Genomic DNA, 23,489 nt, shown 5'->3' with positions numbered 1-23,489 from the left:
GTCCCTCTCCCCATCCCATCCCTCTCCTCACCCCATCCCTCTCCCCATCCCATCCCTCTCTCCGTCCCATCCCTCTCCCCATCCCGTCCCTCTCTCCACCCCATCCCTCTCCCCATCCTGTCCCTCTCCCCATCCCATCCCTCTCCCCATCCCCTCCCTCTCTCCATCCCGTCCCTCTCTCCATCCCATCCCTCTCTCCATCCCGTCCCTCTCCCCACCCTGTCCCTCTCTCCATCCCGTCCCTCTCCCCATCCCTGCCCTCTCCCCATCCCGTCCCTCTCCCCATCCCGTCCCTCTCTCCATCCCGTCCCTCTCCCCATCCCGTCCCTCTCCCCATCCCGTCCCTCTCTCAATCCTTTCCCTGTCTCCATCCCGTCCCTCTCCCCATCCCATCCCGTCCCTCTCCCCACCCCATCCCTCTCCCCACCCCATCCCTAACCCCATCCCGTCCCTCTCTCCATCCCGTGTCTCTCTCCATCTCTGCCCTCTCTCCATCCCGTCCCTCTCTCCATCCCGTCCCTCTCCTCCATCCCTGTCCTCTCTCCATCCTGTCCCTGTCTCCATCCCGTCCCTCTCTCCATCCCGTCCCTCTCCTCCATCCCTGTCCTCTCTCCATCTCCATCCCGTCCCTCTCCCCATCCCGTCCCTCTCTCCACCCCGTCCCTCTCTCCACCCCGTCCCTCTCCCCATCCCGTCCCTCTCCCCATCCCGTCCCTCTCTCCACCCCGTCCCTCTCCCCATCCCTGTTCTCTCTCCATCCCGTCCCTCTCCCCATCCCTCTCCTCCATCCCATCCCTCTCTCCATCCCATCCCTCTCCCCATCCCGTCCCTCTCCCCCCGCCGCCTCCCGGCTGCCCTGCGCGGTGCGCTGCCGGTGGTTCGGCTCTGCCGCAGCGCCGCTGCTCCGGGGACGTCGCTGGGAGGCGAAGGCAGAAGCTGCGGGAGCTGCGGGGGCTGCGGGGGCTGCGGGGGCTGCGGGGGCTGCGGGGGCTGCGGGGGCCGCATCCCGCCCGACACGTCCCGGGAGAAGGGCTGGAAGGGAGCCGCGCCCCTCTCCATCTCCATCCCTCCGAGCCATGACCCAGGGAAAGGTAGGAGGGAGGGGGAGGCCGGAGCGGGAGGGATGAGCCCGTCCCTGGTGCATAACGGGAGCTGGAAAGGGGTTTGGGGAACAGAGCCACGGGTGGAAGGGGAGCTGGAACTGTACGGAACCGGCCACGGCGCTGGAAGGGGCTGCGGGGCTGGTTTGGGGGTGATTTTGGGACTGCAGGCTGGTTTGGGGCTGGTTTTGGGATCGGGGGCTCTGTCAGCTCTGTCAGCTGTTGGTGCTGTCCTACCCCTGTCCCCACCTGGCAGCACCTCCTGCCCGGCCCGGGGGCTCTGGATTTTGGGGATTTTGGGGGTTTTGGGGTTCTCCGGTGCTCTCAAAGCGAGGAGGGGGGTTGTGGATCCTCTGCTAGATCATGCACCATCGCCATGGCAACGCTCTGGATGCAGCTCCGTCCCTCGGGATCGCCTTGGATATCTGGGAGGTGGGGAGGGGGCTTGCATGAACTCGGCCCCCTAAACCCAAGGGACAGGGAAGGACGGGCAAGGACATGGAAGGACAGTCCCTGGGGCCAGGAGAGGAGGTGGCACAGCTGGATCTGCCCCTGGGACACATCCAGCCCGGCCCCTGCTGTGTTTTCAGGCCCTGTGGCCCCAGCTGGAGCCCTGCTCTGCTCTGTTAACGCCCGCTTGCTTTGGGGCTCATCACTGCTGCAGCCCCCCAGAGCTGTGGGGACACCACCAGGGCTGAGCTGGCTCCTCCGTGGGCAGCAGAGTTTATCCTGGCAGTTTATCTGTCCCAGGCCCATCTGGAAGGTCAAAGGGATCATGTTCCAAAGGAGAGCCGAGTGCTCAGGTGGCCCCAGGTTGGCTCTCTGCTGCAATTCCAAGTCCTCAGAATGCTGGGAAGCAGAGAATGGAAAATTCTGGAGGGCCAAACCAGAGCATTCCTGGGAGCAGCTGACCCAAAATGGGGTAAATGGGAATGGAGAGTTCAGGATTTTCTGCCCAGGAACTGAAAGCTCTTTTTAAGGAGCAATGTAGGGAGTTTGATGAGAAGCAGAAAATTCCTTGGATGGTTTTGGTGTCACATTGAGCCCGAGGCACCATGGGGGCTCTGTGTCTCCCTTCAGACCTCCCTACCTGGAACTTTTCATCCCAATGAGCACCTCCAGGGCTTTCCCATCTCCCCTGAGTGATGGATACCCTTGCTGGGGGTGCAGGGATGGGCCCGTGTCCAGTGCCTGGGAATGGGGGGCTCCCAGTTCCTGTGGGGCTCCCAGTTCCTGTGGGGCTCCCAGTTCCTGTGGGGCTCCCAGTTCCTGTGGGGCTCCCAGTTCCTGTGGGGCTCCCAGTTCCTGTGGGGCTCCCAGTTCCTGAGCCCTTTCCAGAATCTGTCCGTGCCAGCTGCTCATCCAGAGCAGTTTCTGGGATGCTTTTACTCAGATCTCTCTCTCTCTTTGCCCCTTTCTCTGCAGCTCTCCGTGAACAACAAACCCCCCAGCTCTGAGGGGCAGGGGGACAAGAAGGACAATGCCACAGCCCCCCCGGCTCCTCCCTCCTATGAGGAGGCGACAGCGGGAGAAGGGATGAAATCCGGAGCTTTTCCTGCCCCTCCCGCGGCCCAGCTCCACCCCAGCTGGGCTTACGTGGATCCCAGTAAGTCCTTCCATGAATCTGCTGGGGTGAGCCCTGGGAGAGGGGCAGAGATCCCCCAGGATTGGAGAGGAGAGAGGGAACCAGGATGAGAGGGGGAGCGGGGATGAGATGTGGTGCCCAGTTTGGCCCACCCAGGGTGGAGGTGCAGCTGTGAGCCTCTGTCTGCGCAGGAGAGTCTCTATCAATGTGGAAAAGTTTCCATCTACACATAAAAGTCTATTTTTGTGAATAAAAGCCATTCCAGCTGACCCAGAGACCTCACCCCCTTCCAGACGTGGGAGTAAACTCCTTCCAGTCCCATGGTGGGAGAAATCCCCATTCCCAGCTCGCTGCCCTGAGCAATCCCAGTTCCTGGGGCTGGAGGGAAGGTTCTGGAGCAGCTGGATCCCCCCACCCCCTCCTGCAGCTCCTGCCCAGCCCCAGCTCTCAGAGCAGCTGAGGTGGCACAACTGGTGTCACAATTGGTGTCACAGCCCTGAGTGTGGCTGTTGGCAGAGCCAGGGAGGCTGGGACAGGGCTGGAGCCAAAGGCTGGATTGTTCCAGCATCCTTCTGGCCGTTCCTGGGCAAACCAGCAGTTTTTTCAACAGCCAGAAGCTCCCTGGATCTTCTGCTGGGCCATAGCAAAGGACAGAGCCCTGGCTATGCCCAGACTTGCAAGTGGGGCTGGAGCAGGATGGGGTGACTGGGAAGTGACCCTGAGGGTGGCTAAGTGCTCCCTCAGCACAGTTCCAGCCAGAGAAAATGCTGGAATTATGGGATTTAGGGACTCCTGAGCCCTTGCCCTGCTCCATCCTTTGCTGCCTGTTGTACCCAGCTGCTGGATGGGACGCTTGGGGAAGGGAAGGAGTGAAAACGTCCCCTGCTGTGTCTGTGCTGGAATATTCTGATGGTTTCTCAGCCTTTCCCCTGAGGAACAGGATAAACCCCCCCAGGTGCCTCTGGGGATCATCTGGAGTTTTCTGCTGTTGTGATGAATTGGGGTGGGTGAGGAATAAATGGGGTGGGATGGGATATTTGGGGTTCAGGGGGTGGGATGGGATATTTGGGGTTCAGGGGGTGGGATGAGGTATTTGGGTCTCCAGATGGGAAACCCACTCTATGGGATGTGTCACACCTTAGTGGGAGCACCCTCAGAGAAGGGATGTGGATTTGGGGTTGTTTCTGTGACCATGAACTCAGGACACTCTGTCCTGCTGTGGCCTCGGATGGGGGGACAGAAGTGGGGACACCAGGAGGGAGGAGGAGGAAACCCTCTGGATGCTGGAAGGGAGGGAAGAGGGTGAAACCCCTTCAGCTCCTCTGGGGCACTGAGGTGCCAGCTGGGTGTTTAGGGGCCCATTTGGTGTTTAGGGGCCAATCTGGTGTTTAGGGGCCAATTTGGTGTTTAGGGGCCAATTTTGTGTTTAGGGGCTGGGATTGCTTTGGTGCAGGAAGCTTGGAAGTGTCCGAGGGATTGTCCCCAGATACCGTGGGACCCGTGAGAGATCCAGGAGAACACGCAGGAGGTTCAGCTCCAGTGGGGCAGGAAGGAAGGACCAAGGGATTTACTGACAACAGAACAGCAGCAGAGACTTGTTTCCAGCTGGGGGCACCTAAGTGAAGCTCCTGCATTTTGAATGAGCAACTTTTGGTCAGGAAAACAGGAGAAAATCAGGACCAGGACCTTGAGTTTGGTGTCTGCTCTGAGATTGAGAGGGTCTTTGCTCCGTCTTCCTGAAGGATTTGGGTATCCCTGAGCTTTAGGAGGAGGGGAGGCGTCTGTGGACCAGGCAGGGACAGGAAGGTAAAGCAGGAAAATCCCACAAAAGTCCTTCTGTGGAAACCCAGCAGGGGGGACTTCAGCAAGGGAAGGAAAGAGGGCACAGAATGATCACAGAGTCATGGAATGGTTGGGGTGGGATGGGACCTTTAAGCCCATGCAGTCCTACCCCTGCCACAGCCAGGGACACCATCCACTGCCCCAGGCTGCTCCAAGCCCCATCCAGCCTGGCCTGGCCAGGGGAAACCAGCAGCAGGAGCTTCCCTTCCTGCTTGGGCAGAGCAGGGATTACTTGTGCAGGGATTTGAGGATTTGGGGGAAGGTTTTTCTCACCGGTAGCATTGGAGATGTTTCCTCCTTTTTCAGGCTCGGTGCTTAACTGTTTCCTGAGTCCCTGCATGGAAATGGGATTGAGGGATGGAGCTCAGGGAGCAGAGATGCTGTTGACAAAAGCCACGATGCAAACAGAGCTCAGGAGAGCAGCGAGGGAATTCCTGCTGCTCCCTGGGAACGCTGAGTCACAGCTGCTCTGGGGATGTTTTACCATCCAGTAAAGGAGAGCCAGGGATGATCCCAGCCCTCCCATCGCTGTGGAAGGTTTGGTGTTTCCTCAGACAAGGATTCAGCCTGCTGCTGGGATGGTTGGTGGGAATGCTCCCCCTCTGTCCCCAGGGAGCCGCAGGAGCAGGAAGGGAGCAGAGGAACGCCTGAGAATTTGGGGCACCTGAGCTGTGAGTGCTCCCTGGGCTCGGGTCCCACAGCTGGGGGGGAATTGGGGTGGGAGCTGCTCCTCTGGCCTCTCTGCAGGCACCAGCCCCAGCTACGGCAGCGGGGGGTACCCGGGGGACACGGAGCTGCTCACGACCTTCAGCTGGGACGACCGGAACGTGCGCAGGGTGTTCATCAGGAAGGTGAGGCAGGGACACGTCCCTCCCCCTCGGGGCCCTTGGAGGGCCTCGCTGGGCTCTGGGATCCATGGATCACCACCTCTCCCTGCAGGTTTACGCCATCCTGATGGTCCAGCTCCTGGTCACCGTTGTCATAGTGGCTTTCTTCACCTTCTGGTGGGTGCTGGGTGTGTCCTGAGCCATCTGAGACCTGGGCAGGTTCCTGGGGTTGTGTCACACCTGTATTCTTTCTGAGTGTTCCAATAGAACAGCAAAGCTGAGGGAGCACTCAGAGGTCCCTGAGTCCTTTTGCTCCCATTCCCACCCCTGCTCAGGGTGGGATCATCCATCCTGGGTGCTCCCCAGGGCAGTGGCTGCTGGTTTTCCCTGTGGGAGTCACCAGATCCCAGCTCCAGGGGCTGCCTTCCCTCCCCTGCTCATGCCCCTCTCCAGCTCGGATGACCGAGCGCTCTGGGTGCCTGTGGCTCATGTTGCCTCCAGAATAAATAATGGATCACTGCCAGCCTGAGGATTTGGGCTCCCTGATCCCCCGTGGGAGCCATTCCCAGCCAGCTCCAGTGTGGAACTGGGGGAGCAGCACCTTGCAGCTGGAGTTGCTGTCCAGGCACAGGCGCTGAGAGGATTCCCCAGGGCTGGTTTTTAATCCCTGTGCTGGGGCTGCTCCTGGGCTCACTGAGCTCTGAGGGACTGAGTGAGTTCTTCCTGCTCAGCCTCTTTCCTTCTGTCTTGCAGTGAACCAGTCAAGGGCTACATCCAAACCCACTCCGCCTGGTACTGGGCTTCCTAGTGAGTATCCCTGGCTTTTCCTGCAGCCTCCTGTGCTCCAGGCAGCCCAGAGGGGCTGTGGGGATGTGGGAAGGGTCTGCAACACTTCCCAAACACTTCCCTGTCCTGCATGTGAAGCATCACTCTGAAGTGTCCAGGGGCAGCTGGGGAAGGCCATGGAATCGTGGGGTGGGGTGGGGTGGGTTGGGAGGGACCTCAGAGCCCATCCAGTGCCCCCCTGGATGGGCAGGGACACCTCCCACCATGCCAGGCTGCTCCTGAATGAGCAAGAGACACGGGAGAGGAGAACTCCAAACACTTCCCCAAAAATGGCTCTAGAAACCAGGGTTGAAAAAAATACCTATTTCCTGCAGAAAGCCAGAGAAAACCGGGGAGTTTCCAGGGAAACCGTGTAGAAACTCCTACATGAGACCTGGAAGGGTGTTCAGGGTACCTTAGAGGATTGATTTTGGGAAGGTCCCTTGGGAAGCTCCAAAGATCTCCTTGCAGAGCTGTCAGGAAAACACTGCAGAACCCCATATCTGACACCTGGGAGGATGTTCAGGGCACCATGGAGGCTGAATTTTGGGATTTTCCCAGTGGATATGGGGCGGGGAGGGTGGATTTGGAGGTGTTGGGATGTTCCTGGCCATGTCTGAGTGGGGCTCTCGCTCCTGAGGCTCCATCCCAGAGCCCTGAAGTTGGGCTGCCAGTCCTTGGTTCCCCCAGCCCAGCCCAGAACGGAGCTCCCAGGTGCCAGCATCTCCTGGCTCCGTGCTTTCCACGCTGCTGGCAGGGTCCGTGCAGCTCATTAAGTGTGAGGTGAACTCAGCTTTAATCAGTTCACACCCAAATCAGGAGATGAGACACCGGCTTATGTAACCTGGGAGAACCCTCCAAGCAGCAGCTCTGGGGCACCAGGAGGGAACCAAAGGTGCTCCAGAGGGCAGCTGGGCTTGGAGAGGCAGTGTCACCTCCCAGGGGACAGGGAGAGGAGGCTCTGGTCCCCACCTTGGCCTCTGGGGTCGCCTCTTCCAGCTCCCTGCCCAGATGGAGTTTATTCCCTGTATTTCCCAGGAGGATCACTTTTGGGGCAGCTGGGGGGGTCTGTCCTGGAGGAATTCCCCCCTGTGCCCAGGTGAGACCCACCTGCAGAGCTGCTCCAGCCCTGGGCCCGCACGGGGAGGATGAGGAGCTGCTGGAGAGAGCCCAGAGGAGCCCCGGAGCTCCTCTGGGGCCGGGCTGGGAGAGCTGGGGGTGCTCACCTCACTGCAGGGAGAGCTCAGAGCCCTGCCAGGGCCTGGAGGGGCCCCAGGAGAGCTGCAGAGGGACCGGGGACAAGGATGGAGGGACAGGAGCCAGGGGATGGATTGTGGTGCCAGGGCAGGGATGGGTGGGAGATTGGGCAGGAATTCCTCCCGTGAGGGTGGGCAGGGCTGGGATGGATTTCCCAGAGCTGCTCCTGGGTCCCTGCAGTGCCCAAGGCCAGGCTGGATGAGCTCAGAGGAACCTGGGACAGTGGGAGGTGTCCCTGCCATGGCAGGGGTGGGAATGGGGTGGATTTTAAGGTCCCTTCCCACCCAGGCCATTCCATGACTTTGATGTTTTTTCACTGCCCAGTGGGCTGAGCCCTTCCCTTCATTCCAGTGTCTCAAAAAGTTTTTCCTGCTCTGTGCCTGGGTCTCCTTCCTAACCAGAGACCTCTGTAAAACAAACCTGGGAGCGCCAGGATGTTTTCCCACAGCTGGAATGGCACCTCAGCAGGAATAAGGAGCAGACAGGGATGGGTGACCCTGCTGGCTCTGTGCTCCCAACAGTCTCTCTCCAGCTGCTCAGCCGTGTCCAGCCTGGCTTTCCTGGTTTCCCAGTGGGAGAGCTGGGCCTGGGTTTATCTCTGTGCCCTGGATCTCGTGGCCCTGGGCTCTGCCCTCACCTCCTGCCTTGGCTGAGGGTCAGCGGCTATCGGGAGCCATCAGGAACTGCTGCCCTGGGGGAAGCAGCTTCCAGAGCCTGGAAAAACACCCAGCTGCAGGCAGGAGAGCCTCCTTCAGCTCTGGGGCTGCTGTGCTTTGAGAGGGGTCAGTGCTGGGAGGTAAAACCTGCCAGGACCTGGGCAGGGCTGGGCAGCCACGGCACGTTGGGCTCTGCTGAGCTGGGAGGATCCTCCTGCCCTGGGCTTGTCCCTCAGCGCTTTTCTGAGTGGATCCTCCTGCCCTGAGCCCTTCCTCAAGTGCTCTAGCAGGGGAATTCTGGAATGGGTTGGGTTGGAGGAACCTTAAAGTCCATCCAGTGCCACCCCTGCCATGGACAGGGACACCTCCCGCTGTCCCAGGTTATTCCAATCCCTGTCCAGCCTGGCCTTGGGCACTTCCAGGAATGGAAAGTCCAAAACTTCCCATTCCTGGAGGGATGTACCGAGGGAGCAGCTCCCTCCTCCAGCACAGCTCTTCAGCCCTGCCTGAGCCTGGTCACTTTTCCAGCCCTTGGTTTAAGAACCTCCAGCCTTGACACCCTCAAGCTGCAAAGGGTTTGGAAACGAGGGGCAAAGCCTGACCCCTCAAAACCATGGAATCTGGAATTGTGAAGGTGGGGAAAGCCCCCGGAGAACATCGAGTCCAACCACCAACCCTCCCCTCACCGCTGGCCATGTCCTCCAGTGCCACATCCACAGGCTTTGGGCACTTCCAAGGATGGGATTCCACCACTCCCATGCCTGACCTTCCTTTCCATGAAGGAGCGTTTCCCAAGAGCCAACACAAACCCAATTCCTGCCCTGTTTGCCATTAACACATTTGGGTGCTCTCCAGGGTCTGAACCTGACCTTGGCTCTGCTCTAATCCAGCCCCCAGCTTCTCCAGGGATGTTTTATCCCACCCTGGCACATGCAGAGGAGATCCCTGAGGGCAGGAAGGAGCTTAGTGAGAGGGACCAGGGGTAGGAACTACCCTGACCCACTGGGTGTCTGCATTTCCAACATCCCATCCCAGGGAGTTCCCCCTTGTTATAAATGAAAATTTGTCCAGCCAAATTCATATGAAAAATAAAATATTTATTTTACAATCAAATTTTATCTAGCCAGCCACAAGGAAAGAACAGAGCCGAGCCCGGGGTCAGCACCAAAAGTCAGCCTCAGCAGAGGTTTTCCTCCATGCCCACACACCTCCATCCTGGCACAAGCGGTTTTTATAGGGAAAAATCGGTTTTTATAGGGAAAATTCCGCCTGAGGCCAAGATTTCAGCAATCAGTCTTTTCTTCTATTCAGAGTCCATATGTTAATAAGATTTTCTTTTTTGGTGATGAGGGAGAACAAATCACTGTCTGGAGTTTGTTGAATCCTTTGATGAAATTTAGGGGAACGCTGTATTCACATGTATCTGCCTCAGGATTTCCATGATACCCATCTCGGGGTCGTTCACACAAACGATCAGCAATTGGGGTTTCTGCATCTCCCCAGCCATGGCCCATCTCCTGGTGTCCCCAAATCCCACCACACATGGCCCATCTCCTGGCCAGCTGTACCTTCTTACTTGTAAATCAGTTTCCAATCTATACCCGGTCTCACCTGTGAGGGGGGGAATCCTAATACAAACATGTATACTCTAACAAATATTCAATATCACATATATCATATTAGAAATGGTGCAAATTATATCTACTACACATAACACCCCTGCTCCACCTTTCCCCCCTGAGCTCTCCCTCTCTCCTTCCAGCGCCGTGTTCTTCGTCACCTACCTGATCCTCGCCTGCTGCTCCGGGCCCAGGTAGGGGGAAGGCTCTGGGATCTGGGACAGCCTGGGGAGTGCAACAGGAATGTTTTCCTCAGTTTCCATCCCTGTTACGGGCAGGGATGAAGCTGCTGTTTCCATGGGATCATGGAATGGTTGGGGTTGGGTTGGGAGGGGTCTCAAAGCCCACCCAGTGCCACCCCTGGCATGGGCAGGGACACCTCCCACTGTCCCATGGTGTTCCAAATCCCATCCAGCCTGGCCTTGGACACTTCCAGGGGTCCCACGGTGCTCCAAATCCCATCCAGCCTGGCCTTGGACACCTCCAGGGGTCCAGGGGCAGCCCCAGCTGCTCTGGGGAACCTGTTCCAGGCCTTGGGTTGCTGCAGCTCAGGAGTCCAGTTGCAGCTGTGACTTCTGGCAGAAACCTTCCCCCGTTTGCAGCTCTGGATTGTGGGAATTAAACATTCCAGAGGATGCTCTTGTCAGCTCCCAGTGGAGCAGGAATATCCTGGGGACCCTTGTCCTGCTGGCCCCGGAGGATCCCAAATGGCCGTGGCTGCCAGCAGGGTCATTAACGGCCATTAATTACCCTCACAGTCGCTAATTACCCTCAGGGATGCCCTGGCACAGCCCCTGCTGACTGGCCCCTGTTTCCTTTGCAGGAGATACTTCCCATGGAATCTGATCCTGCTCAGCATCTTTGTGAGTAGCACATCTGGCCAACATCTGCCCTGAGGTCAGAGTGGCTCCAGTGGGTGCAAGGCTGGAATTCCTGGGGAAAAGTGGGAATTCCATCCCCTTCTTGTCCTGTGCTTGGGCTGAGGAGCTGCGGTTGCACTTGGATGGGAGAAGCTGGGAAAAAAGAGAGCCTCTGTTTGTTAAAAAAATGCAAAAAATAATCTTGGAGTCTGGGGGGAACTGGGATTGGAGCTGGGGTGAGAACTGGAATGGGAACCGGGATGGAAACTGGGATGGGAACTGGAGTGGGAATAGGGATAAGAGCTGAGATGTGCTGGGATGGGAGCAGGGATGTGGGATGTGGGATGGGAACAGGGATGTGGGATGGGAGCAGGGATGGGATGTGGGATGGGAGCTGGGATGTGGGATGGGAGCTGGGATGTGGGATGGGAGCTGGGATGTGATGTGATATGGGAGCTGGGATGTGGGATGGGAGCTGGGATGTGGGATGGGATGTGGGATGGGAGAAGGGATGTGGGATGGATGTGGGATGGGAGCTGGGATATGGGATGGGAGCAGGGATGTGGGATGGGAGCTGGGATGTGGGATGGGAGCTGGGATGTGGGATGGGAGCAGGGATGTGGAATGGGAGCAGGGATGGCAGCTGGGACCTGTGCAGGAGGGATGCAGGAGCAGGGGATGCTCCTGTGCTGTTTGCCCTCCCTCTGCCTTCTTCTGTGCCCATCAATCACTGGAGGGTTCCCAATGCTGCCCAAATTCCTTCTCCTGGGAGTCTGAGGGGCTTCCCTGCCCTTTTCTCTGGGATTGAGGGATTTCCTGCGCTGTCTCTCCGGGACATGAGGGCACTAACCCAGCTGTGCTTTCCCCCAGACCCTGTCCATGGCCTATCTCACTGCAATGCTCTCCAGGTGGGTTGGGCACTGTCCTGTGTCCTGTCTCTTCCTGAAAACATTCCTTATTCCTGAGGCACCACCTTATTCCTGAGCCACCTGAGCTGTCACACAAAGCTGCAGCTTCCCTGTGAAAACACTTTCCAAGGAAGGTTTGCAAGGCCTGTCCCTGTCCCAAGGGAGGCAGCACTGGGGGATTCCCACATCCCAAATCCTGCCAGCACCTGGATGGGCTGGAGGTGACCAGCCAGTGATCCCACACTTCTCACTGGGCAGGTCCCAGGCAGTGGGGCTGCAGTGAGCCAGGAGCTTTTTCCAGCACTTTCAGGAATTTGTATCCCACAGGCTGTTCCCTTCCCTCATTTGCACCGGGAAATCTGCTCCTGGCTCACGTGGGAGCCTGGAGAGAGGGACACGATCCAGGGGGGGGGTGAGGGATGTGTTGGGACAAAGAAATCCGCAGCCTCAGCAGCTCCAGGGGGAAAACTCCAGTGACTCCACACAAATCCCCCCAGGGAGAGCAGGACTGGCTTTTCCAAGGGCTGAGCCCGGCACTGCAGCCAAACCCTGATCCAGCCTGGAAACCATTCCAGCCTGAGCCTGCAGCCCCTGTCCTGCTCCAATCCCTCCTTCCTGCACTTTTCCAAAACCTGGACTCAGCAGGAGCCCAGGGGCTGCTCCTTTGGTTTCCCCTCACGCTGAGGTGGGTTTTGTCACCTCCTCGTCAGGATCTTCCCCATTCCCTGTCTGTGGACAGTGGCATTGGTGGACTTGGAGCTGCTCCGAAGCTCTGGGAGGCCCAGATGGACCCTCCTGCCTTCCCTCCATCCTTCAAAACAGCAGGAAAACACATCCTGCCATTTTTCTCTCCCTTTTTTAACATCAGTGTGGAATATTGATTATTCCAGTGCTGTTTGTGCCTGCAGGATTTATGCTTTCCTTGCCCAGCTCCTGCCTGTCCGAATCCCCTTTCCCATCCCTGTGGGAATGATCCAAACATGGTTTTCCTGGTTATTTGCAGTTACTACAACACCAAGTCGGTGCTGCTGTGCCTGGGGATCACGGCCCTGGTCTGTCTGTCCGTCACCATCTTCAGCTTCCAGAGCAAGGTGGGGCTGGGGAAGGCCCATGTGGGGCAGGACAGGGAGCTGGGGGGGCTGGGAGGGTCTGGGGGGCTCTGGGGGCAGGACCACCCCGAGGGACAGGGGGTGGCATGAGGAGATCAGAGTGGAGCAGCACATGTGCTAGGGTGGGATGTGTCTGGGATGTAAGGGGGGCTAGGAGATGCTGATAACTGGGAATAAAATGAGATTTTTGTGGATTGGGGTGGGGTTAGAAGATGGTGATAAATGAGAATAAAATGAGATTTTGTGGATTGGGGTGGGAGCTAGAAGATGCTGATAACTGGGAGTAAAATGAGATTATTTTTTTGTGGATTGGGGCATGCCATAGGTGTAAATGGGACTGGAGGTTGCTGATGTGTGGGAATAATCTGGGATTTTTGGAGGATTGGGATGTGTCAGTGGGGCTGGAAGAGGCTGCATGGTGGTAAATCTCAGCGGGTTGGGCTGTGGGATACAGGAGGACACTTGTGCGTGCTGGATTTGGGATTCCTGGTGCATGGAGGGGCCTGAGCCCTCCCCGGTGGCACTGACGGGGATTTGGGAAGTGCTGGCTCAGGGCCAGGGGGTGGCTGTGGGGATGGGGAGGCAGAACCAGTGCGGGAGGGTCCCAGAGGGAGCCCTGGCAGCCCTGGAACGGGAATTCCTCCCTCCCGCCGCAGTTCGACTTCACCTCGTACCAGGGCGTGCTCTTCGTGCTGCTCATGGTGCTGTTCCTGGGGGGGCTGGTCCTGGCTGTCATCCTGCCCTACCAATACGTGAGTCAAAACTGGGCCAAACTGGGCCAAACTGGGCCAAACTGGGCGTGCTGGGAGGGGCCCCAGCTCCCTGGAAATGGGCAGGGACCCCCATGGAGGGATGGAGGAGCAGGGATGGACCATGGTGTGGCTCAGGGATGGAATTGGCCCAGGGCTGAGGGCGTTTCCTGCTGTCCTTGGTGATGGAATCATGGAAGGATTTTGGTCAAAGCCCATAAAATCCCACCCCTGCCATGGGCAGGGACACCTCCCACTGTCCCAGGCTGCTCCAGCCTGACCTTGGGCACTTCCAGGGATCACGGGGCACCCACAGCTGCTCCGGGAAATCCATCCCAGAGCCTTCCCAAACACACAGGGAACAATTCCTTCCCAATGTTCCATCCATTCCCTGTGTCCTGTGCCTCCAGGCTTTGTCCCCAGTCCCTCCCCAGCTCTCCTGGAGCCCCTTCAGGCCCTGGAAGGGGCTCTGAGCTCCCCTGGAGCCTTCTCCCCTGGGGACAGTGACCCCTGTGTGTCCCTGAGGGACAGTGACCCCTGTGTGTCCCTGAGGGACAGTGACCCCCGTGTGTCCCTGAGGGACAGTGACCCCCGTGTGTCCCTGAGGGACAGTGACCCCTGTGTGTCCCCAAAGGGACAGTGACCCCTGTGTGTCCATAAGGGATAGTGACCCCTGTGTGTCCCCCCAGGGACAGTGACCCCTATGTGTCCCCAAGGGACAGTGACCCCTGTGTGTCCCCAAGGGGCAGTGACCCCTGTGTGTCCATAAGGGACAGTGACCCCTGTGTGTCCATAAGGGACAGTGACCCCTGTGTGTCCCCAAGGGGACAGTGACCCCTGTGTGTCCCTAAGGACAGTGACCCCTGTGTGTCCCCCAGGGACAGTGACCCCTGTGTGTCCCCAGGGACAGTGACCCCTGTGTGTCCCTGAGGGACAGTGACCCCTGTGTGTCCCCAAGGACAGTGACCCCTGTGTGTCCCTAAGGACAGTGACCCCTGTGTGTCCCCAAGGGGCAGTGACCCCTTTGTGTCCCCCTGGGGACAGTGACCCCTGTGTGTCCCTGAGGGACAGTGACCCCTGTGTGTCCAAAGGGACAGTGACCCCTGTGTGTCCCTGAGGGACAGTGACCCCCCTGTGTGCCCCAAGGGACAGTGACCCCTGTGTGTCCCCCAAGGGGCAGTGACCCCTGTGTGTCCCTGAGGGACAGTGACCCCTGTGTGTCCCCAAGGGGACAGTGACCCCTGTGTGTCCACAAGGGGCAGTGACCCCTGTGTGTCCCTGAGGGACAGTGACCCCTGTGTGTCCCCCAAATACAGTGACCCCTGTGTGTCCATAAGGGACAGTGACCCCTGTGTGTCCATAGGGGACAGTGACCCCTGTGTGTCCCTGAGGGACAGTGACCCCTGTGTGTCCCCAAGGATAGTGACCCCTGTGTGTCCCTGAGGGACAGTGACCCCTGTGTGTCCATAATGGACAGTGACCCCTGTGTGTCCCCGAGGGACAGTGACCCCTGTGTGTCCCCAAAGGGACAGTGACCCCTGTGTGTCCATAAGGGACAGTGACCCCTGTGTGTCCCTGAGGGGACAGTGACCCCTGTGTGTCCCTGAGGGACAGTGACCCCTGTGTGTCCCCAAGGGACAGTGACCCTGTGTGTCCCTGAGGGACAGTGACCCCTGTGTGTCCCCAAGGACAGTGACCCCTGTGTGTCCCTGAGGGACAGTGACCCCTGTGTGTCCCCAAGGACAGTGACCCCTGTGTGTCCCCGAGGGACAGTGACCCCTGTGTGTCCCCAAGGACAGTGACCCCTGTGTGTCCATCGGGGACAGTGACCCCTGTGTGTCCCCAAGGGGACAGTGACCCCTGTGTGTCCATAAGGGACAGTGACCCCTGTGTGTCCCTGAGGGGACAGTGACCCCTGTGTGTCCCTGAGGGACAGTGACCCCTGTGTGTCCCCCAGGGACAGTGACCCCTGTGTGTCCCCCAAGGACAGTGACCCCTGTGTGTCCCCCAGGGACAGTGACCCCTGTGTGTCCATAAGGGACAGTGACCCCTGTGTGTCCATTGGGGACAGTGACCCCTGTGTGTCCCCAAGGGGCAGTGACCCCTGTGTGTGTCCATAAGGGTCAGTGACCCCTGTGTGTCCCCAAGGACAGTGACCCCTGTGTGTCCCCAAGGGACAGTGACCCCTGTGTGTCCCCAAGGGGACAGTGACCCCTGTGTGTCCCTGAGGGACAGTGACCCCTGTGTGTCCCCAAGTGACAGTGACCCCTGTGTGTCCATAAGGACAGTGACCCCTGTGTGTCCCCAAGGGGACAGTGACCCCTGTGTGTCCCCAAGGACAGTGACCCCTGTGTGTCCCCAAGGACAGTGACCCCTGTGTGTCCCCCAGGGGACAGTGACCCCTGTGTGTCCCCCAGGGGACAGTGACCCCTGTGTGTCCCTGAGGGACAGTGACCCCTGTGTGTCCCCAAGGGGACAGTGACCCCTGTGTGTCCCCCAAGGGACAATGACCCCTGTGTGTCCATAGGGGACAGTGACCCCTGTGTGTCCATAAGGGACAGTGACCCCTGTGTGTCCCTGAGGGGCAGTGACCCCTGTGTGTCCCCAAGGGGACAGTGACCCCTGTGTGTCCATAGGGGACAGTGACCCCTGTGTGTCCCCAAGGGACAGTGACCCCTGTGTGTCCATAAGGGACAGTGACCCCTGTGTGTCCCCAAGGGACAGTGACCCCTGTGTGTCCATAAGGGACAGTGATCCCTGTGTGCCCCAAGGGACAGTGACCCCTGTGTGTCCCCCAAATACAGTGACCCCTGTGTGTCCATAAGGGACAGTGACCCCTGTGTCCCTGAGGGACAGTGACCCCTGTGTGTCCCCAAGGACAGTGACCCCTGTGTGTCCCCCCAGGGACAGTGACCCCTGTGTGTCCATAAGGGACAGTGACCCCTGTGTGTCCATGAGGGACAGTGACCCCTGTGTCTCCTGCTTCCTCTGGGCCACCCAGGGGCTCAGCTTTGCTCCCAGTTCTGGTGAAATTCCCCCTGTGACTCCCACGGATTAACATATTTAAATTGTGCTTGTTAATTAGAATCATGGAGTATCCTAAGGAGGAAGGGGCACACCAGGGTCATCCAGTCCATCTCCTGGTCCTGCCCAGGACATCCCAACAATCCCTTGTGCCTGGGCATTGTCCCAGTGCTCCTGGAGCTCCAGCAGCCCTGGGGATCTGCTCCAGTGGAGGAAGAACCTTTTCCCAATATCCCACCCAAACCTCCTCTGACACAGATCCCCCAGCAGTTCCCTCAGGCAAATTAAAGCTGGGTCCGGCTCTTGGAATATTTGGTGTTTCTACCAGTGGGATCAGCTGTGTTTGGGTAAATAAATCCATTCTGGGAGTGCTCCAAAGTGTTCCCATCACGAGAGTGCTGAGACTGGGACACGTGGCTTCCCCAGCCCTGGAAGTGCCCAAGGCCAGGCTGGACAAGGCTTGGAGCAGCCTGGGATGGTGGGAGGTGTCCCTGCTCATGGCAAGGGTGGGATTGGATGGGCTTTAAGGTCCCTACCCACCCAAACCATTCCAGGATTTCCACAGGACATTACTGGGGCCAAGTGCTGCTTGCAGTGAAGAGAACCTGATGGAGAAGTTTAAACAGATACAAAGGGAGGAGAGGAGCTGAGGCCCCGTGTCCTGTTCTGTGCCACAGAAACGCTCCCAAGGAACCGTAGAAGCTGAAGTGGTGCAAATCCAGTAGGGCTTTGAGGGCATTCCCCAAGCTCCCCCCTGCACATGGGAGCCAAGTCCCTTGGGAGTGAAGTTCTGCATAGCCCATTCTGTGCAGCTCTGACAGCTGTGTCCGTGTGTCCCTGTCCATGTGTCCGTGTGTCCCTGTCCATGTGTCTGTGTCCGTGTGTTCCTGTGTATGTGTCTGTGTCCCTGTGTCCCTGTCCATGTGTCTGTGTCCCTGTGTATGTGTCTGTGTCCATGTGTTCCTGTGTATGTGTCTGTGTCCCTGTGTCCCTGTGTATGTGTCTATATCTGTGTGTCCCTGTCCATGTGTCTGTGTCCATGTGTCCGTGTGTCCCTGTCCATGTCTGTGTGTCCCTGTCCATGTGTCTGTGTCCATGTGTCCCTGTGTATGTGTCTATATCTGTGTGTCCCTGTCCATATGTCTGTGTGTCCGTGTGTCCCTGTCCATGTCCGTGTGTCCCCATCCATGTGTCTGTGTCCATGTGTCCATGTGTCCCTGTCCACGTCTGTGTGTCCATGTCCATGTCCGTGTGTCCATGTCCATGTGTCCGTGTGTCCCTGTCCACGTCTGTGTGTCCATGTCCATGTGTCCCTGTCCCTGTCCGTGTGTCCCTGTCCATGTGTCTGTGTCCCTGTGTCCCTGTGTATATGTCTATATCTGTGTGTCCCTGTCCATGTGTCTGTGTCCATGTGTCCGTGTGTCCCTGTCCACATCTGTGTGTCCATGTCCATGTCCGTGTGTCCATGTCCATGTGTCCGTGTCCGTGTGTCCCTGTCCATGTGCCCATGTCCATGTCCATGTGTCCCTGTCCATGTGTCTGTGTGTCCCTGTCCATGTCCGTATGTCCATGTCCATGTGCCCATGTCCATGTCCCTGTGTCCCTGTCCCATGTGTCTGTGTCCCTGTCCATGTCCGTGTCCGTGTGTCCGTATCCATGTGTCCCTGTCCCTGTCCATGTATTCACATCTGTGTCCGTGTCAATGTCCCTATCCCTGTGTCTCTGTCTCTGTGTTCCTGTGTCCCTGTATCCCCATCCCTGTGTCTGTGTCCGTGTCCCTGTCCCTGTGTCCCTGTCCCTGTGTCCCTGTCCCTGTGTCCGTGCCCCTGTGTCCATGTCCCTGTGTCCCCATCCCTGTCCCTGTCCCTCTGTCCCTGTCCCTGTGTCCCTGTCCCTCTGTCCCTGTCCCTCTGTCCCTGTCCTTCAGGTCCCGTGGCTCCATGCGATCTACGCTCTGCTCGGGGCTGGGATCTTCACCATGGTGAGTGGCTGCTCCTGGCATCCGGCAGGGAAAACAGGGAGCAGGGAAGGAGCTTGGAGCCGGGCAGGGATGGCAGGGATGGCAGGGAGTGGGGCAGGGATGGCAGGGATGGCAGGGAGTGGGGCAGGGATGGCAGGGAGGTGGGCAGGGATGGCAGGGTTGGCAGGGAGTCGGGCAGAGCCGGGCAGAGCCGGGCAGAGCCGGGCAGGGATGGCAGGGACGGCAGGGATGGCAGGGATGGCAGGGAGCGGGGCAGAGCCGGGCAGAGCCGGGCAGAGCCGGGCAGGGATGGCAGGGAGCCGGGCAGAGCCGGGCAGAGCCGGGCAGAGCCGGGGATGAGGCTGAAAGGTCGAGTCGGGGCTGGTTGGGTGAGAGCAAGCCGAGGTTTGGGATGAGTTTGGCTCACAGAGGTGCAGAAAAACAGGGAAGGCTGAGATTGGGGATTAAGAGGCTTTAGGAGGGTTTACACAGGTGGGAAAAGCCCTGGAGCTGGGCAGCTCCTCCAAGGAAAGGCTTGGCTTGTTCCCGGTGGTCTCCCCGAGCCTCCTCCGGAGCGATGCCGGGCCGGGGGCGGTCTGGGGAGGTGCCCGGCTCAGCCCGGGGGTGTCCCGGGCTCGAGGTGTGCCCATTGGGCATGTTGGGAATGGGAGCAGTTGAGCAATTGGCTTTATCGTCCATAAAAGTCACTGTAAGGGAGCGCGGGGGGAGCTCGGCGCTGATTCATGGCTCAAGATCCCTCTGTAAAATCCGAGGAGGCTTCAACATCTGATAATTACCCCATAAACATCAGTCAGAGCCTCGGCCTGGCCCTGCCTGGGCAGCTCGGCTGGGATCTGTTCTGGGGGGATAAAAAAGCATCTCCTGGAGGATGGTGCAGCCCTGGAGAGCTCTGGAGCCATGAGAGACAGCAGGATGGCAGGAGGAGGAAAGGGAGGCAGGGAAATGGTGGGTTGCAGTCACACCTGGGATTTCTGGCAGTGCTGCTCTGTATCCTTCTGGGGCCAGGCCACCCTGTGACCACCTCATTCCCTGGCAGGTGTTTCCCACCTGAGGGAAGTCTGGGAATAACAAGTTATGGGCTCTGGGAGAGGATGAGGAGGGAGGTTGGCCCCAGAGCTGGCCCTGGGATGGAGGAAGACTGAGGGAAGAGGGACTGGAGTGGGAGTTATACTCGAGGTTTGATTGTCAGGAGGGAAATGAGGGAAGGGGAAAGTTGCAGCTTGTTCTGAGCTCTTAAATTTTGGCTCCAGCACATAAAAAGGGGCTTCACTTTCATCCCGGGTTCAGGAGGCAGCGGGGACTTCTCCTGTCACTAGAGCCCTTCCTGCCTCCCTGGGCCAAACCTCCCTGTCACTGTCCTGGGGTTTCCTCCTTTCCCTTCCAGTTCCTGGCCCTGGACACGCAGATGCTGATGGGGAACCGCCGGTACTCACTGAGCCCCGAGGAATACATCTTTGGAGCCCTCAATATCTACCTGGACATCATCTACATCTTCTCCTTCTTCCTGCAGTTCTTTGGCTCCAGCCAGGAGTGAGGGCAGCGGGGCAGGATGCTCCCTGTGCTGGCAAATGTGAGGGGTTAAATTGAGAAGCAGAGGTGAAAGGGTTCAAAACTGCCAGCCTGACCCAGTCCCTCCCTTTCTGGTCCATCCAACGCCCTGAGGAGCCCCAGGCCCCTCCCGCAGCTTTGTGCATTTGCTGCCAGGCCTTTGTGACCCAGAGGGCAAAGCAGGGCTTCAGTGTGTGTCCCTTCTGCTCCCCCAACTCCCACCCAGCCCAAACCTGTCCCCAGGCTGGGGCAGGAGACCGGGACCTTCCTGGCCCCAGGGGCTGCTGGAGCCCTCTGAGTCCTGCCCAGCATGGGGTGAAAGTGCTGTGACAAAACAGGGCAGCAGAGCAGGGAATTTGCTTAGATCCTGGCAGGAAAAGCAGCTGAGCCAAGGGAAAAGCCTTGGGGAATCCTTGAACTGCCCCGTTTCCCACAACCCATTGGAGCTTGGTGGCCTCTGCGCTATTCCTGCTGTTGGAAACGTGGAGTGTGGGATCACGTAGCTGGATTTCAGTGCTCCAGGCACAGAGAACCTGTTTGTTCAGGACGTGCAGCTCTCTGAGGTCATCCCTGGTGCCACTGCAGGGAAAATTCCCCTGGATCCCTTGCATCTGGCTGAGTGCCTTCCCTTCCCTTCCCTTCCCTTCCCTTCCCTTCCCTTCCCTTCCCTTCCCTTCCCTTCCCTTCCCTTCCCTTCCCTTCCCTTCCCTTCCCTTCCCTTCCCTTCCCTTCCCTTCCCTTCCCTTCCCTTCCCTTCCCTTCCCTTCCCTTCCCTTCCCTTCCCTTCCCTTCCCTTCCCTTCCCTTCCCTTCCCTTCCCTTCCCTTCCCTTCCCTTCCCTTCCCTTCCCTTCCCTTCCCTTCCCTTCCCTTCCCTTCCCTTCCCTTCCCTTCCCTTCCCTTCCCTTCCCTTCCCTTCCCTTCCCTTCCCTTCCCTTCCCTTCCCTTCCCTTCCCTTCCCTTCCCTTCCCTTCCCTTCCCTTCCCTTCCCTTCCCTTCCCTTCCCTTCCCTTCCCTTCCCTTCCCTTCCCTTCCCTTCCCTTCCCTTCCCTTCCCTTCCCTTCCCTTCCCTTCCCTTCCCTTCCCTTCGTGAGGGATTGGGATCCCAGGGAAGGAATATTGCCAGGAAATGGCAGAGAAGAGACGGAGGAGGCTGAGTTTCCATGCTGGGAAATGCCATTCCATGTGGGATGCTGTGACCCACCCTGAGGCTCTGACACCCTCCCAGAACTGTCTTGCTTGCCCCAAATTAGCATTGCTAAGGGGTTCCTCCAGGGATGGAGACCACTGGAACAGCAATGTTCCCTCTCCCTGCTGTTTTCCATTTCTCCTCTCCCAGCCGGGAATGTCAGCGCGGGCTCTGGATGTGCTCAGGTAACTTTCCACCGTGGCCATGCTCACATTCCCTCTTTGGGGCTCAGCTGGCTGATTTGGGCTGTAAAGCTCCCCGGGGAGATAAGGGGCCTTTTGCTCTCATTCCAAGAGTGATCCTTCCTGCAGATAGGAGCTGGTATCTCCCATCTCGCTGGGAATGCCCATCAGGGAGCTGCCTCCAGCAATTCCTGCTGCAGAGAGGCTCTGCCAGAACGCTGGAACGTTCCTGCTCCTTCTGGCCCGGGTTTTACCCCGCACATGTCCTGTCCTCCTGCCTCACATGTCCAGGGAAATTTACTGTGCAGGCTGCAGCGATGAGCAGAAGTGATGCCTTCCCCTAAAACATCCCCCAGAAAAACCCAACCAGGCAAAAAAAATCTTGTCCAGGTCAAAAAACTCCCAACCAGACAAAAAAACCCCCAGTCTGACACAAAAAACCCAACCAGACAAAAACCCCACAACTAGACCAAAAAAACACTGACCTGACAAAAAATAAAAAATCCCTAACCAGAATAAAAATATCTCATCCAGATCAAAAATCTCCCAAAAAAAAAAAAAAAAAAACCAACCAAACAAACAAAAAAACCCCAAAAAACAAAAAAAAAAAAAAAAAAAAAAAAAAAACCAGCCAGACCCAAAATCCCCAACCAAAGCCAAATTCTTTGTAGGGATGAAGGACATGACAAGGTGATGCCAGCAGGAAGTTCATGCCCTGCTGGTTCCTGCTGAGGAGAACCAAATCCTTGGATTGCTGAGCAGGCAGGACTGGGAATTGCATGGGAGGCACCCTAAAAGTAGATGGAATAAAAGTTTTGAGAGGGAACTTCCCGGCCCTCTCCTGGCTGGGCAGCCTTTCTTTGCTCACAGTTATTTCCTGTAGGGATTTCTGCTTTCCAGGCTTGGAGGGAGGAGTGTGGAGCTCCATGATGAGCTCTGGCTCTGAAACAGTCCCAGAACTCCTCCAAAATGCCCTGCTGGGAGCTGGGGAGGAACACACGGACCTGCAGCCCCTTCTGGAATTGTTCTTTTTCCTTCTGGTGTGGAGTAATTTTGCTGCTGCTGCTGCTGCATCCTGGCTTTGCTGCTGCTGCTGCTATCATCCTGGCTTGCTGCTGCTAGATCCTGGCTTTTCTGCCCCTGCAGCCTGGTTTTTCTGCTCCTGTTGGGAACACCTGGCATGACCTCCTGTGTCCTTTTTCCCCACGGATCCCACCCCAGCCAGCCCTGATGGATGCTGAGCACTGTCCTGCTCAGGAGGCTGAGGGATGCAGGATTTGGGGTGGGGTGTGGAGGGCTGCTCCCCTTCCTCCTGTGTCCTCCACCCAAAATCCCCATCCAGCTCCATATCCCAGTCCTTTGGATTGGTTGTTCCTGTGATTTCACTGTAAATAGAATTTTGTATCTTCTCTGACTATTGCTAATAAATGGTTGCAAAACTGTTCCTGTGCCTGCTGCTGCTCTGTTTGTGCAGGTGCTGCTTCATCCCTTAAAATGGAAACAAGGTCCTGGCATGGCCCAAGGGTTTAATGGAGCCGAGTCACATCTCCCCCGGTTCTGAGTGAGGAGAACATCCCACAGAGAGCAATAAAAAGCACATGGATCTGGAACAGGTGTCCTGGATGAGGAATTGCTGAGAACTGGGGGCCAAAGGGCTCCTGGAATGAGGGGTTTGCTCCCATGACCAGAGGATTCAAAAATCAGTGAGTGGGGATAAGCTGTGGGAGGGCTCCAGCTCCAAGGGAATTTTCTGCAGTGCTGGAGAGCAGCCAGAGCTTTCCCAAGAGTAAATGGAAGAAAAAAATTCAATACACCACCCAAAATGAGAACCTGCACTGGGAGAGGTAAACTCCCATCTCACTCCCTCAGCTCTGAAGGGATGATTGTCCAGGACAGAAATCCCCAGGCAGCAATTCTGTGCTTTTGGCAAGGAGTCAAACCCAAAATGTGGGAAATTTGGTTCCTGGGAAGTGATGCTGAACAGCCAGGAGGGATTTCCCTGCATTTTCTGTAGGAAAAAAAGGCTGAAGTGGAACATTCCCACACAAATAATGAGGTGTCCAGGAGCAGTTGGACGAGGATTCCCTGAAATTGCCACAGACATGACAAAAGCTGATGATTCCATCAAATTTCAGCACTTGGTTTTTGGATGCTCAGGAAAAACTGGGGATTAATCACACTGGGACCATCAAAGAAAGGATGGAGCGGTGCAGAATAAGGGGGAAAATTT

At 57.7% G+C, this 23,489-nt stretch overlaps 1 protein-coding gene across 1 annotated transcript; it reads left to right on the top strand.

Moving 5' to 3' along the window:
* The first annotated feature begins 849 nt into the window (after positions 1 to 849).
* Positions 850 to 20,608, top strand: FAIM2 (Fas apoptotic inhibitory molecule 2). Its single transcript, XM_072919539.1, has 12 exons — positions 850 to 1,091; positions 2,526 to 2,706; positions 5,275 to 5,378; positions 5,467 to 5,531; positions 6,108 to 6,161; positions 9,855 to 9,905; positions 10,535 to 10,574; positions 11,442 to 11,479; positions 12,483 to 12,570; positions 13,245 to 13,340; positions 18,289 to 18,342; positions 19,727 to 20,608. Exons 1-12 carry the CDS (start codon positions 1,077 to 1,079, stop codon positions 19,874 to 19,876), a joined length of 936 nt encoding a protein of 311 aa, XP_072775640.1. The 5' UTR covers positions 850 to 1,076; the 3' UTR covers positions 19,877 to 20,608.
* Positions 20,609 to 23,489: the final 2,881 nt, after the last annotated feature.

Source organism: Taeniopygia guttata, chromosome 29 (genome assembly GCF_048771995.1).
Source record: "Taeniopygia guttata chromosome 29, bTaeGut7.mat, whole genome shotgun sequence".
NCBI classification, from domain to species: domain Eukaryota; kingdom Metazoa; phylum Chordata; class Aves; order Passeriformes; family Estrildidae; genus Taeniopygia; species Taeniopygia guttata.
This window is presented reverse-complemented; position numbering and strand designations above follow the sequence as displayed.